Genomic DNA, 14,518 nt, shown 5'->3' on the forward strand with positions numbered 1-14,518 from the left:
AAACTCACAAAACATCAAATTCAAAATGGCTACATAATATGACTATTCACTCTGTGAATGTGCTATTGTCAACCAACTTCTAAGAAAAATTAACCATCTTAATTCATTTAAAAACTGCTGTAATACTTACATTCAGCATTTCGAAATCATTACTTTCTAAACCCTGTGCAAGAAGAACTGGAAAGCTGTTTGTCTGTGGAAGGTCATCCTTTTCTTTTTTTGTATCTATATCCAGTGCTCCCAGGCGTTCTTCAATGCTAAGCTATAGAAGAAAAATGGTCTGTTAGTGTTAAACCAGACAAGGCCTAAAGTAGTTTTGGTCAAATTACTCTTTGGTTATGTCTCAGGAGACGAAAAGCACTGACTGATTCACACCTCAACCCTGAAAAATACAAATATGCTTTCTCATTGCAACAGAATCTCATACCATAAAGCCACTGTTGGAGCAAGTGTAATATCTGTAACCCAAGTTTCCAGATTCTAGTGAAAAAAACAACTGCCAAGGAAACCAGATTTGAAAATGTAATTAATTAAAATCCCTCTATCTGAAAATTCAAAATGGCAAGGATGTGGCATCTGATTACTAAAGCACATGAAAAAAACTTATTTTCACAGAAGCTTTCCCTTCTATAACTATTCCTTGCTATCAACCTTAGATCTGCAAAAGGAAACAAATATTATCAAAAGAACATAAAGACAAGTTATGTTTCTGATTTATAAAATGTCCTCCTAACTGACTCTGGGTAGTGAACACACAATGTGATATATAGATGATGTATTACAGAATTGTACACGTGAAACCTATATAACTTTACTAACCATTGTCACCCCAATAAATTTTAATTAATGGTGATTTATTTTCTAAAAAATGCTATACTACAAGCAAGTGTCCTTGAAAATATCTAAAATTTAAGATAAATAAACATGACACAATTTGTTCTACAAAAACTCAACTGTATAGTCTAACAACCATGTTCTGCCAGCCATTTGGTAACTAATTCAAAATATAATGTTCTGTGACTACCAAAGCAGATATGTTTGTGTCATCTTAACTTATGAAAAACAAAAGAAAAGCAGGAGGAAATTAAGGAGCTGGATCTAGGCCAAGCTAAAGAAAGTTGGCACATTATTTTTAAATACAGATATCACATTATTGAGTAGTTTTTATGAACAGCAGTGTTATTCCCAACCCCCCACCCAGGTAGACAAACAACAATCTTTCCCTAACAATAAAACAATTAAAATTCTAGATTACTTAGACTACAGTGACACATATGAATGGAAGATGAAAAAGAGGACGCTACATGGACAAGTACAGTAACCACAGGAGAGTCTGGGGGCTGAGAAAAGATGAAATTCATACACACTTTAAGAAGTCATAATGACAGCCACCTTGAAAAACCAGTTAGCACTATACCAGCCAGGACTGCTCAGACAGCCAAGAGAAGAGGCATCATTGGAACTCAGCAACATGCGAAACCCAATGAAAATCATCATGGCAAGTCCTAGCTTAGTCTACCCCATAATGTTATCCAGCTAACTATTAACAAGTGGCCAGAACAGTACCCTCGCTAGTTAATAAGACTTCTGTTTTCTCCGTTAACAGTGGCTTTGTAAATAAGCCAATTACTGATTTTGTAAGTCTTACAAAGGTCCCAATCTGGAGTGTCGGAACCTACACTGCTGGAGATGACAGAGGGTAAAAGCAGCAATCTCAGTTACGTTTCTCAAGTTTCAACTTTGGCTCTATCCAATGTTTGTTAGAATCTCCCAAGTAATGTTAAATTTCAAACTTAAAAATGGTCAGTGATTGTAATACCTCATTTTCCCCTAATTTTCTCTTGCTCTCTACTTTCTCAGTTTGTGGAGGAGCAGGCTTGATAGCTGCATGATGACCAGGTATCCCAGGCACCAAAACTTTTGCTTCCGAATTCATCACTGGTGTTCTCACCTGTCAAACAGGAACAGCAGGAGTGTGACAGTAAACTATGCCTTAGTCCGTACTATATCCCCACTGAGAAAACTAACAACTTTTATAAGGTTTTTCTACTGGAAAACGTAATATAACTTAATGATATAAATTAAGGATAAATCTTAACTGAATGTTGGCAAATAAGTTTTTAAATTATAATCTGAAAGATCATAGTTTAAAGCATTCAATACCACATAAGAATAAAATGCAGGAAAACAAAATCTGCAGATTATACAAGGACACGCTGACTTAAAAAAGGTTAAAGAGCGATGTTTTACATTTTTACGGCCATCCCCAGTAATCAATCTTTGCCAGAAATGTTCAGCCAGCCAAGAGAAAGGTGTCATCTCTGAAACTCAGCCAGAAGCGAAACCATATGGATGTCATCATAACATGTCTTGGCTTTCCTCTGCTCATTAAACTGCCATACATATGCTACCTATCTGTAGACGCCACATTATATTCAATATAAAGCAAAATGACAAGGCTTTTATATACGGTATTAAATTTCAGCCCCATCATGGCTTTAGGTTTTATTACACTCTGAAATATAGCATTCCTCACAACAAAGTTATGCCCCTTTAAGTACTGAGATTGAAAAAATAATTTGATAAATTTGATATTTATTCAATAATCATGCATGGGGGGACAGGAAGAACTAAATCTAAGGTCTTGAACTTCTAGTCATTGATTCACTCATTCATTCAACAAATCAAGGGCACAGAAATGAATAGTCTTATAATCTTGATCTAACTTAATCCCACAAAATCTGTTTAAATCACAAAGAGGATATTAAAATAAAGAATCTAATCATAATATTACACAACGATTCAATTCACTCAAATCTCTCTTTTCTCAACTTCCAGTATGTAATGCACTCACCTTTGTTACAGCCGTTTCTACTTTTGGAGCCCAGCAGTTTGAAATATCTCTTACTAAACACATATGAGGTTCTTTGGAATTTAAAGCCTGGGAATATAATTTTAAAGGGGAGATGGGGGAGAGAAGAGAATGTCAAGCAAAAAACCAGGGAATAATAATAAAAACAAATGCCTACTTGTACATTTTTATAGAAATACAGAACCATGTGAAAGATTTTCATACAAAACCGGTAGCCACTGAGACTGATAACTACTCAGACCGATGGCACTCAGGAAAATGGTTAACTCTGAAGATACCAGGCACGTCTACTTTGTTCATTTATGAACTGCTCAAGTTTTTCACATGTATCGTTTTAAAAGATTAACAGATTTTTTAAATGTAACAGGTTTTAAAGAAAACATATCTGTTCATCACCCCTGTAAAGAATTATATTATGCTAAAAAAGAATGGTCCTACCCTAAAATGTCCTACCGCTAACCTTTCCACCACAAGCAAGTCAAAAATAAAAAATAGCACCACTGATGAAAACGCTATAACTAAGGTGGGTCTCTATGTCCCGATACGGTACTACTACACAGTGGGGAAAGCAGATGCAGCAATACCCGTGCAGCTTTCCGTTACCATGTAATTCTCTGGGCCCATATAGTGAATCCATATCTGGAAGGACACAGAACAAAGGGGAAACAATGACTGCAATCTGGATTATGGGGGCCCACGCATGGCAAGGGGACATTTTTATAGCTCAGCACTTTTTTCTTTTTATTAAACTAAATCTAGGTATTAAATTTTTAAAAAGTAAAAAGTGTTTTTAAATAAACTCAACAAGAGCTCGCTTGGGTATGTAATATTCCGCTCATAGCCTCTGAGGGCCTTACTGAATAAACGTATTATAAATGCAGGCTTAAGAAATCGCCTATTGGCCATGTTCATAGTAACTCACCAAAAGTTTCCTAAGAAACTTCTGTAATCAAAAACTTAAATCACTGCACCTGCCCATTACATTTTCACTTAGAAATTTCATGGGTGCTATTACTAAGGGTATTTTATTAAGATTTATCTTTTGGGAAACTGGGCAAAATTCACCCATACCTGTGCTGACCAAAAAGGCAGCCACTAGGAACATGTGGCTACTGAGCACTTTGCATGTGGCTAGTCCAAACTGAGACGTGCTTATAAGTGAAAAATACACACCAGATTTCAAATAGAGGCGTGGGAATCAAGCATCTCAAATAATGTTTTATATTGACTAAGCATAAAAATATTTTGGACATACTGGTTTAAATAAATTATAGAGTTCTCATAAACTAAAATAAACCACCAAGTGAAAAACGTTCTTCAGGGAACATATGTGACTTCTTTTTAAGTATTCCAATAAGCAGACCAATGTATCACTTTAAAATCTTCCTTTTCCATGGACATGTTGATGCTATATTGTTTACTCCAGAGCATCATCTACGTACCACTCGCTCAATGGTGGGCTGAAACCAATTGCCATATACAAGCAACAAGGACATTTTGTCTGAGCAAAAACCAGCTGCTAGAATAGGGATGGGTTTTGGTGCTGATTTCTTGCCTTTCCCAGGTGTCACTATCTGAATTGTGCAGTTTGAAGTCAAAGGCTTTTTGCAGTATCTAAAAAAGAAAAAAATTAAATTAGAAAATTTGAAATAGCAATATCTCATATACTAATTTTTTGAAGTTGGCATGAAACGCGACCCTCCTCTGGCTTCCACTCTACCATCAGGAGCGCCCAGGGACCCCAGAGCACTAGTCGCGATTTCATCTCTCCCCACCCCCAGCAACACTTAAGACCTCACCACCAAACTCTGCCTTCAGCCCCATCTGCCCTTCTGTCCCACTTCATCACCCCCACGAGAGAGCCCAAGGGCTCTCTCACCACGCTGGGCTTCAGCCCCAAATGGCTTTGTACATGCCCTATTCCAATCAGCCCCATCTCTAATTGTGCCCAACTCCCAAGCCTCACCATGACTTCTGCAACATAGCTCCAGGAGCAAAATTACCAGCAAAATATAATCAACAAAACTATATCCTCAATTTCTTCTCTAAGGGCTCTCTTCGCGTTCTTGCTCTATGCTGGCTCATCGTGGCAGCCCTCCCAAGTTGCAGATGTTTCCCCCCAACACCCTTTGTGCCAAGGGCCTTGGATATGATTTAATGTGTTCCTTAACACTTCCAGGCAAACAGTCTCTCTCCCTCCTTCACCTCTAAAACCTTTGAAACTGTTGTCACCAGATACCAGCTACCCTTCCCCTGCCGTCATCCAATGCCTGGGTCACTCCCCCGCATTTCTTAAAAGATTTTAGTTGCTCGGTGTCATTCTGCCCAACACTACTCCTGAGGAATTCCTTTCTTAGTGGTTTCCATATCCAGCTGCCGATTGATGATCCTTCTGACACCATCCTCTCAGTTCCTTAACCTTCCTGCCCCCAACAACCCCGTCTTTCAGTGGGCCACGTATTGCGCATGCCACAGATGTCTTATCACCAATAAGCGCACACCCTCCACAACCTCAATTATAAGCACCCTACCATCTCTGTCTTTCCAACTCACCTCTCCTAGTATTCTGACTCTAAAATCATCTCTTCCAGGATTTTTGGCCTCTGCTTTGGCCTTTACTCCTCTGTAGTCTATTCTCAACACATCAGACAGAATAACTTAAAACTCAATGTCTTAAAACTTAGGCCAAATCCCATCAATCCGCTGCTTAAAATCCTCAATGACTTACTATTGCCCAAGAAATGCCCAAGTCCTCACCATGGCCCACTACTTCTGGGCCCTCAATTCTCCATTCCATGCACCCATATGACGATGTAAATAAAGGCATATGAAGTGTTACACACCAAAAGGTTAACAGTTACCTCTAGGGAACAGAAAGAACTCAGTGGAGGGGGACTTGGGACGATGCATCCTGAATGCTTTAAAGTAAGTGTATACCGCTTTCGCAATTAGCTTACATTTAAATAAATTACTAAGCTAGGATTATAAAGGAAAGATACCAACTAACAATAAAAAGTTGCAACTATTTTAAAGTTTAACATAATTGTGCACATGACTGAGTCTCGGAACATGTTTATAGTGTGTGTCTGTGTGTATATATACATATACATACATATATGGCAAGGGTTGACAAACTGTCTATAAAGGGTCAGACAGTTGGCCTCCAGCCCTTATTTTACTGACCCCTGGTCTATGACTACTACGCATCCTACCAGCAACACGCCCCTCTGTCCACCAAAACACTCGCACATTGCCAAGCTTCACACATATGATCAATATACGTGCGGCAAGGAGCACCATCAAAATTAGAAATTAAGGCTTCACCAAAGTTCACAAGGAAAACTCCCCAAATGAACCACTTTCTTTTAAAATTTATCGTTAAAACTACCAACATTTACTGAGATGTAATATAATGCAAAGAATATTGAGGTGGAAGTATAAAGACAAGCCAGGGAAGAAAATAAATTTCTGACTTGAGAAACTTCTTACTTACCCATTTAATATGTGTTCAAAAAGATGAACTTGACCATCTCTGCAAACAACAGCTAACTTGACAGGCTAAAAGGAAAATGTAACTGATTACTCTAATGAGTAATATACTTCAGTCTACTCTAATGGATAATTACTTTCACAATACACTTATGTAACTTCAATTGTCCTCCCCAACCCTTTAAGCAACCAAGAAAAGTGAGAACAGGAAGGATGCACAATTGTTGCATTTAAAAATAATTACTGCCTTCAAAATAACAATTCGAGTTGGTGTTATCAAGCGTATAAATAAAAGTTTAGGCCAAGAAAATAATACAGCCAAGGAGAATGCAGCCTGGAAGTGAGATGAGTGAAGTCACTATCAAGTGCAGAGGCTGACAACTGGGCACACTGGTAGGCCAGGATCGCTGAAAATGCCACTGTGTCCTGTCCCTTCCCCTCAGAGCTCAACCACAGTCACCTAACGGTTAATTCCAAAAGTCTAAGGAGATTTTTATTATATTTCGTTTTTCCTCCCCCATGTCCTCTCTTTCCCAAATCACTAAATCATCAAAATCCCCATTTAAAAAATATTATTTGTGAAATCCAAAAACAAATTCTCAAAAATTGAGCCATTTACCTCTTCTTTGTTTTCTGACAAAGTCAAGTCAATATAGACAGGTTCATCTGTAACTGTGAAAGACATCACTGCATTCTTTTCTTTGTTTTCTGACCGGACCTGCCTAGATAACAAAACCAATGATTACACAGCAAGACAGATTTAAAAAAAAAAAAAAAAAAAGGCAAACACCAAAAGGGAGTCACAACATTAGATTCCTAATAGTTTTTCCATCATTTGAAAGCTATTAAATAAGGTGACCAAAGATCAAAATAAGAGAAGCACTTGTATCACTACCATATAACATGGTTGCATGGGAAAAGAGAAAGCATTAATGCATTTGTTGCAGATTTAAACAATGAGTAACATTCTCTATTCTTTTCCATTAATCTATTTGTCTACTTTGATGCCAATACCACTTGTAGCTTTACAAGTCTTAAAATCAAACAATATGAGTTCTCCAACTTTTATTTTTTTTCAAATTTAGTTTGGCTATCTATGTCCTTTGCATTTCCACTTGAATTTTAAAATCAGATTGTCAATTTCTATAAGAGTCTGCTGGGATTTTGACTAAGTTTGCACTGAATCTTTAGATTAATTTCAGGAGATTTAACATCACACCAATACTGAGAAGAGTCCAAAACAAGATATTTACACGCACACTCCCCCCCACACACACATACACACAATGTTCATTATTTGTTAATTCCTTCTTTGAGAATTTACCTACTTGCGAAAATTTATTTGTAAACCCCAAAATCAGTATTTGTGGAGCTTTCATGGTGTTTAACAGAGTAGCGAAAAATATGAGTTTTTCAACCTGAAGTTAAACAGGCTATGGATGCTCTGCCTTATTTCCACTTTCATACTATAAGTATTCTTTTTGTGGTCTATTTAGTACCATGTTTTTTGCTTTTATGCTTTTTGTTGATTTCACTGTTTCAAATGGCCCCCAAGAGTAGTACTGAAGTGCTAACTAGTGTTCCTAAGAGCAAAAAGGCTGTGGTAGGCATTATGGAGAAAATGTTTGTTACATTAACTCAGTTCTGACATGAGTCAACCAACAACACATACAGGCATACCTCAAAGGCACTGCAGGTTCGCTTCCAGACCACCACAATAAAGCAATTACAGAAATAAAATAGCTCGTAATCTTTTTGCTGATGGAGGTTTCAATTTGTAAAACCCTAACATCTGGGAAGCACACTAAAGCGAAGCACAATAAAACAAGGTATGCTTGGGCCGGCCGAGTGGCGCGTTGGTTAAGAGCTAGCTTGGGACGCCAGCTCTGAGCAGCAGGCCCCGGTTTGGATCCCACATGAGGGCCAGTGGCGCTGCGCCCTCTACAGCTAAGATGGTGAACAACAGCTCAACCTGGAGCTGGGCTGCCATGAGTTGCCGGCAATGACGTAGGCTGCGGTGTGGCTTGCCAGCAGCTGGGGTGAGCTGCCGTGAGCCGCCATGAGCGGCCGTCCAATGGCCAGCGAGCGACTGCTTCACCCGGGAAGAGCACAGTGATAATACCAACATGGGCCAGTGAAGTGACTCCCTCCACAACTAGACTGAAGAACAAAAGGATAGCAACTTGTCTGTTCCCCTTCCCGGATTCCCCAATAAAATCTTTAAAAAAAAAAAAAAAAAAAAAAACAAGGTTTGCCTGTGTGTATAAACTAAGACATCTTTAAACACATAAACAAGGTCATGTATTGACTGGATGACAAAAATGTTGTAACCAGAGGCTTGCAGAAACCTAACCCTGTATTTCCTTGAGAAGCACTAGTTCAGTATCACTAAGTCAGTGCTCATGAGAACTCTATAAAACATAACTAAAGTGAATAATGAGAATAGACTGTATGTGTATATACATGTATATATGCAAAACCAATTCACTGGAGACAGTCTTTTCAACACGTGCTACTGGGCCCACTGGATGTCCATAATGCAAAAACATGAACATTAATCCATTCTTTACACCATATACACATATTAACTCAAAACAGATCCTAGAACCCAATCTAAGACCTAAAACTTCCAGGACAAAACCTTTGTGACCTTGGGTTAAACAAAGATTCCTAAACATAATCTGGACTTCATCAAAATTAAAAACCATAAACTTGGAGAAAACATTTGCAAAGCATACACCTGATAATGGATTTATACTCAGAATATACACAGAACTCTCAAAACTCAATAAGAAAACAACTTAATAAAAAATAGGCCAAAATATATGAACCTACACTTCATCAAAGAATGTACCCAGATAGCAAACAAGCACGTGAAAGACTCTCAACATCAACAGCTAGGAAAATGCAGGGGCCGGCCAAGTGGCTCAGTTGGTTAAGAGCTCGCTCAAGAGTTTGAGCTCTGAGCAACAGCGGTTCGAGTCCAGCCCGAGCTGCGCAGCCGCTGAGCTGCCAACAGGTGGCAGGATGGCTCAGCTAAAAAAAAAAACAAAAAAAAAAACCCCCCAAAAAAACAACAACAAAAAACAAATTAAAAAACAGCTAGGAAAATGCAAATTAAAACCGCACTGAGATACCACTACACACCTATTAGAATGGCTACAATTAAATGACCATATCAAGTGTTGTTGAGGATGTGAAGGAATTAGCACTCTTATATACAGCTGGTGGGAATGTAAAGTGGTACACCCACTTTGAAAAAATTTGGCAATTTCTTAAAAAGTTAAATAGACTCCTAATCATATGATCCAGCTATTGCACTCTTACTTATTTACCCAAGAGAAATCAATCATATGTTCATACAAAGACTCGTACTCAAATGTCCACAACAACTTATTTGTCCCAAACATGTCAACAAACTTGGAGATGGGGGTGGGGAGGGGGATTACAAAGAAACACGGGACACTCTTGGGAGCAATGCACGTGACCATTGTCTTGATGGTGGTTTTCATGGATGTATGCATTTATCAAAATTTATCAAATTGTATGCTTTGAATACGTGCAGTTTGTTGTGTCATTTATACTTCAATAAAGTTTTTTTAATCTATGCAAATAAAAAAATAAAGACTAATAGAGAAAAAACATGATTTACAAAAAAACAACTCATAATCAGTTTCTTTTTATCAACTAATGAAACTTTATGCCTTGATCAGTAGACAATCTTTCAATATTTTTGTCTAGAAAAAAACTGAGTTAATGTGACAAATTCTAAATATTTCATGCACAATAAATTCCTAATAAAACAAGATTCGTTTTAACTTGAAGTCATTTATACATGTTCAAAATCACTGCCATCAGACCACTATATATAAAAAAACTGCTATCTTAGCCCATCAACAGCAGATAGTATTGTCTCCCTATAGTAATATAAAAGTGTTTCTTTAAATCTTCAGCAGCAGCAAAAAGCCTTCAAAAAATGTTACTTCTTTACAGAAATATGTCTTTCCGTGGTAATTAACAGGGAACCTTAGCCTTGGCTCATCTACCAGAACACAAAATTTTCATAAATGGCCTTTTTGGGCAGCCTTTCAATATGAGTTTTTGTTTTTTAAGTTTACTCCTCTGTTACTAGGAAGCTTCCAGGTATTCACATACTATTTTCAGAATCTTAAGACAACAGAAATCACCTTCTCTTTTATAGAAGAAATTTTGTAGCTGGAAACTTCTAGGTCTAGGGAGCCCAAGAGGTGAAGCATTAAGGCTGAAGCCCCTTGCTAATGGAAGACTCGGGTGGTCCATTTTAGCTTCTTGGCATTCCTAATTTCTTATGTAAGTGTTATCCCCTCTACAATTAAAAGAAATCATCCCAATAGGTGCTCTTCAAATATCAGACACAGAATAAAAAACCAATGCAGGGCCAGCCGAGTGGCGCGTCGATTAAGAGCTGGCTTGGGACGCCAGAAGGCCCAGGTTCCGATCCCACATATGAGGGCCAGGGGCACTGCTCTCCACAGCTAAGATGCTGAACAACAGCTCAACCTGGAGCTGGCCTGCCGTGAGTCACAAGTGATGGCATAGGCTGCAGCCCCTGCTGCAGTGGGTTGCCATGGGCTACCATGTGTAGCCAGCAGCCGCAGTGAGCGGCCATCCAGAAGCCGGCGACTGATCTGCCTCGCTCGGGAAGAACACAATGATTGTGCCAACTTGGTCCAGTGAAGCAACGTCCTCCATAATTAGACTGAAGAACAAAAGGACAGCAACTTGTCTGTTCCCCTTCCCCCAATTCCCCAGCGCTGTTCCCATCCCCCAATTCCCCAATAAAAATCTTAAAAAAAAAAAAAAAACCAATGCAATCACATTATGAGAGGCATAATTAAAACTACAGCTTAACTGATGGTTTGAAGGTGAACAGAGGTCTACATGTGGCCTCATGAACCTTTCCGCACACAACTACTTTAAGGAATACATATTTTCATGAGTCCCACATATATCTGAGTATGATGTGGTATAAATTCAGTTTATATGGTCAAGAGAATGCTCAACAACTGACTATTAAGATGAGAAACTACTTCTACTTTTTAAATCTCTACTTATTTTGTTCATTAACAGGTTTTAAAAAGAAGTCATAAAATCCAAGAAATCTTATATTTTTTAAATTCAAAAACTGTTTGATGACCCTTTAATACCAAATTAATTTTTACTTTTAAAAGTAGTTTCAAACGGAATTAGTAAAAGCAACTATTGCCAAAAAACAGAAACAAACAAAAAAAACCCCACAAATGAATGCTGCTAGGAATCCTCAGACACAGCCAAGGAAATTAATGTCTTCTGTAAACCATCATAAGTAAATAGAATACACTAACCCAGTAGTCATCTATTTGAACAATATCAAAGATGTTCCCGAAATTTTTTTAAAAGGTTATTTTTACATTGCCCAGTCGCAAAAATATTCAGCCCACTCTAAACAAGAAAAGGATGAGGTTCTATTCGGTAATGCTCTGAAATTTTTCTGATATACACGCTTTTTAAGGTAGGTTCAATTCTTCATTACAAGTCGATCTTAATCTAACATTAAATACAATAAAGCAAGTCTCATAATCATCATTTATATTAACCACATAATCCATGACAGATTCTTTCAAGGCAAAGTTATCTCCCAAATCCAAGATTACGTACCAGACATTAAGTAACCGGTCATGCACTGCTCCAGATAAGAAATAGAGACCTGTAATTCCATCAAAGGGTTGGCTCTCATTAGGAGGTCTGATAGTAGTGAACCTAAGTGAGGAAACCGGAGTTGCATGTCCTGTGAAGTGCTAAAAAAAAAAGTTATATCACATTAGGAGAGGAGGAATACAAAACAGTAACAAAATTATGAGTCTGTATGTATAAGATATATTTGAGACATATCTGAAATCAGAGCTCCAGACTAAAGGCAACAAATTTAATTCTCAACAACTAAGGTTATTTGTGCTATATTCTTCTTATTAAAAATTCCATCTGAAAATACTGAAAATTCAGATGTTCCTTCCAACTCTGGTGACCCTACCCCAAAATCTTTGTTTCTTCTATTTTTTGAGTTAAATATTCACTTAATTCTATCCATTTTTAAAGGGGTGACTGGGTGCTCAGACACAGCCAAGGAATTGTAGGTCTTCATTTTACTCTCAGTGAGTCGAAACCACAATTTTAAGGCATCATCACAGCACCAAAAGATCAGTAACCCCGAGCACACTCAAAAACTAATACTAAATCTCCAGTTAAATAAGTGGACCAAATGCTGGATGTAAGCTAGAAATCAAAATCACTATAATCACTGCATAGCACCAAGGATTTTTAATTCAAATTCCACTTACTTGTTCTATTCATTTTTTCAATGCATATGAAGTAGACATGTCTAACCTATTTAATATTTAACAACAAACCAGATTTGAGGCTAACTTTTGTCTATTATTTCTATCTGATATGCTTGAAAATAAAGAATCTGTATCCTGAAAACAATATTCTATGGCTCAGACTTCTGCCCTGTTTCATACGTACTCTAGATGACTATTATGCTTACAACTAATTTGATTCACTCACTCTGTAGACTTCTTTGGTCTCCAAAAACCATAGTTTGATTGTTCGGCCAGCTGAAAGCAACATCTTTCCATCTGGACTGATACACAGGGAACTGACACTGCTATTGTCGCCTTTCCATTTGCTGTATTGTGAAGAGAAACAATAATATCTGAATGAACAGGGACAAAACTTTGTTCAGAGCGAAAAAAATAACAAAAACCAAATCAGGCATTAAAAATACAATCTGAGGCCAGCTGAGTGGCTCAGTTGGTTAAGAGTGTGAGCTCTGAGCAACAGGGTTGCCGGTTCAATTCCCGCATGGGCCAGCGAGCTGCGCCCGAGCTGAGCTGCTGCTGAGCTGCCAACAGGTGGCAGGATGACTCAGCTGGTGAGAGCACGTGCTCCTAACAACAAGGCTTCCCGTCTGACTCCCGCATGGGATGGTGGGCTACACCCACCCGCAACTAAGATTGAACATGGCACCTTGAGCTGACCTGCCCTGAGCTTCCTACAGGCAGCCAGAGGGTGACTGGACTTGGAGCTGAGTTAGCTGTGCCCTCCACAACTAAGACTGTAGGACAACAACTTGGTTGTTCCCCTTCCTCAATTCCCCAACACTGTTCCCCTTCCCCAATTCCCCAATAAAATCTTAAAAAAAAATAAAAGAAAAATACAACCTACAGTCCCATGCCAAATTGCATTCCCTAAAAACTTGTGTCAGGTAACTAATCTTGGAGGAATCACTAAGGTAAACCCTCCTTGATAGGAAAGATTCTCAAGAGGTACCAGGAAATGGTAACAGTTGTAGAATGTAAAATGGGTAGTTGTGTACACTGTGACCCATAAGGTGCATTTTGTTAATGCCCAGCAAACTACCATGATGGCTGGACCTCTGCAACTTCATCCTATCCCCACCAGGGTTCCTACGTGCTCTGGAAGGCTGGCTTTTCATTTACCTAATAACATAAGTGAGTCCTCACCCTACATTCCAAAAAAGGTTATTTCATCCCAATCCACACAGATGAACCCCATCTGATAGGGTAAAATAAATTAGGTGTAGATATGATTAGCAGCATGAGCCTTTGCAGTTTGTTGCACACTTTAATGCTGTTAGAGGCAATAAGGAGCTTAGCTGTTCACTTTAATAAAATAAACTGGCATCTTAAGATGTTTAACCATAGGGCCGGGCCAGCCGAGTGGTGCATTGGTTAAGAGCTAGCTTGGGACGCCAGATCTGACCAGCCGAGCCCCGGTTCAGATCCCACATGAGGACCAGTGACACTGCGCCCTCTACAGCTATGATGATGAACAACAGCTCGACCTGGAGCGAGGCTGCCATGAGTTGCCGGCGAAGGCGTAGGCTGGAGAGGGGCAGCAGAGGGACTACAGTGGGCTGCCATGAGCTACCGTGGGTGGCTGGCAGCCGGCGTGAGCGGCCGACAGCCAGCGAGAGCGGCCGACAGCCAGCGAGAGCCTCCGTGAGTGGCCGTCCAGTGGCTGGCGACCGATCTGCCTCACCCAGGAAGAGCGCAATGATAACACCAACATGAGCCAGTGAAGCGACGTCCTCCACAACTAGACTGAAGAACAAAAGGA

General features: G+C 39.0%; 1 protein-coding gene across 2 annotated transcripts in view; it reads right to left on the reverse strand.

The window, feature by feature from the left end:
- The window catches only part of WDR43 (WD repeat domain 43), a 52,831-nt gene that overhangs the window by 13,486 nt on the left and 24,827 nt on the right, over nt 1–14,518 (reverse strand). For both annotated transcript variants that reach the window (XM_019642593.1, XM_019641813.1), the window contains exons 4-11: nt 12,944–13,064; nt 12,038–12,177; nt 6,981–7,083; nt 6,366–6,430; nt 4,315–4,486; nt 2,855–2,941; nt 1,820–1,951; nt 131–262 (exon numbers count right to left, since the gene is read on the reverse strand). In XM_019642593.1, the coding sequence (XP_019498138.1) occupies nt 131–262; nt 1,820–1,951; nt 2,855–2,941; nt 4,315–4,486; nt 6,366–6,430; nt 6,981–7,083; nt 12,038–12,177; nt 12,944–13,006 (894 nt within the window). In that variant the 5' untranslated portion in view covers nt 13,007–13,064. The remainder of the gene's footprint in view (nt 1–130; nt 263–1,819; nt 1,952–2,854; nt 2,942–4,314; nt 4,487–6,365; nt 6,431–6,980; nt 7,084–12,037; nt 12,178–12,943; nt 13,065–14,518) is intronic.

Source organism: Hipposideros armiger, unplaced genomic scaffold, assembly GCF_001890085.2.
Source record: "Hipposideros armiger isolate ML-2016 unplaced genomic scaffold, ASM189008v1 scaffold_0, whole genome shotgun sequence".
In the NCBI taxonomy this organism is placed as follows: Eukaryota; Metazoa; Chordata; class Mammalia; order Chiroptera; family Hipposideridae; genus Hipposideros; species Hipposideros armiger.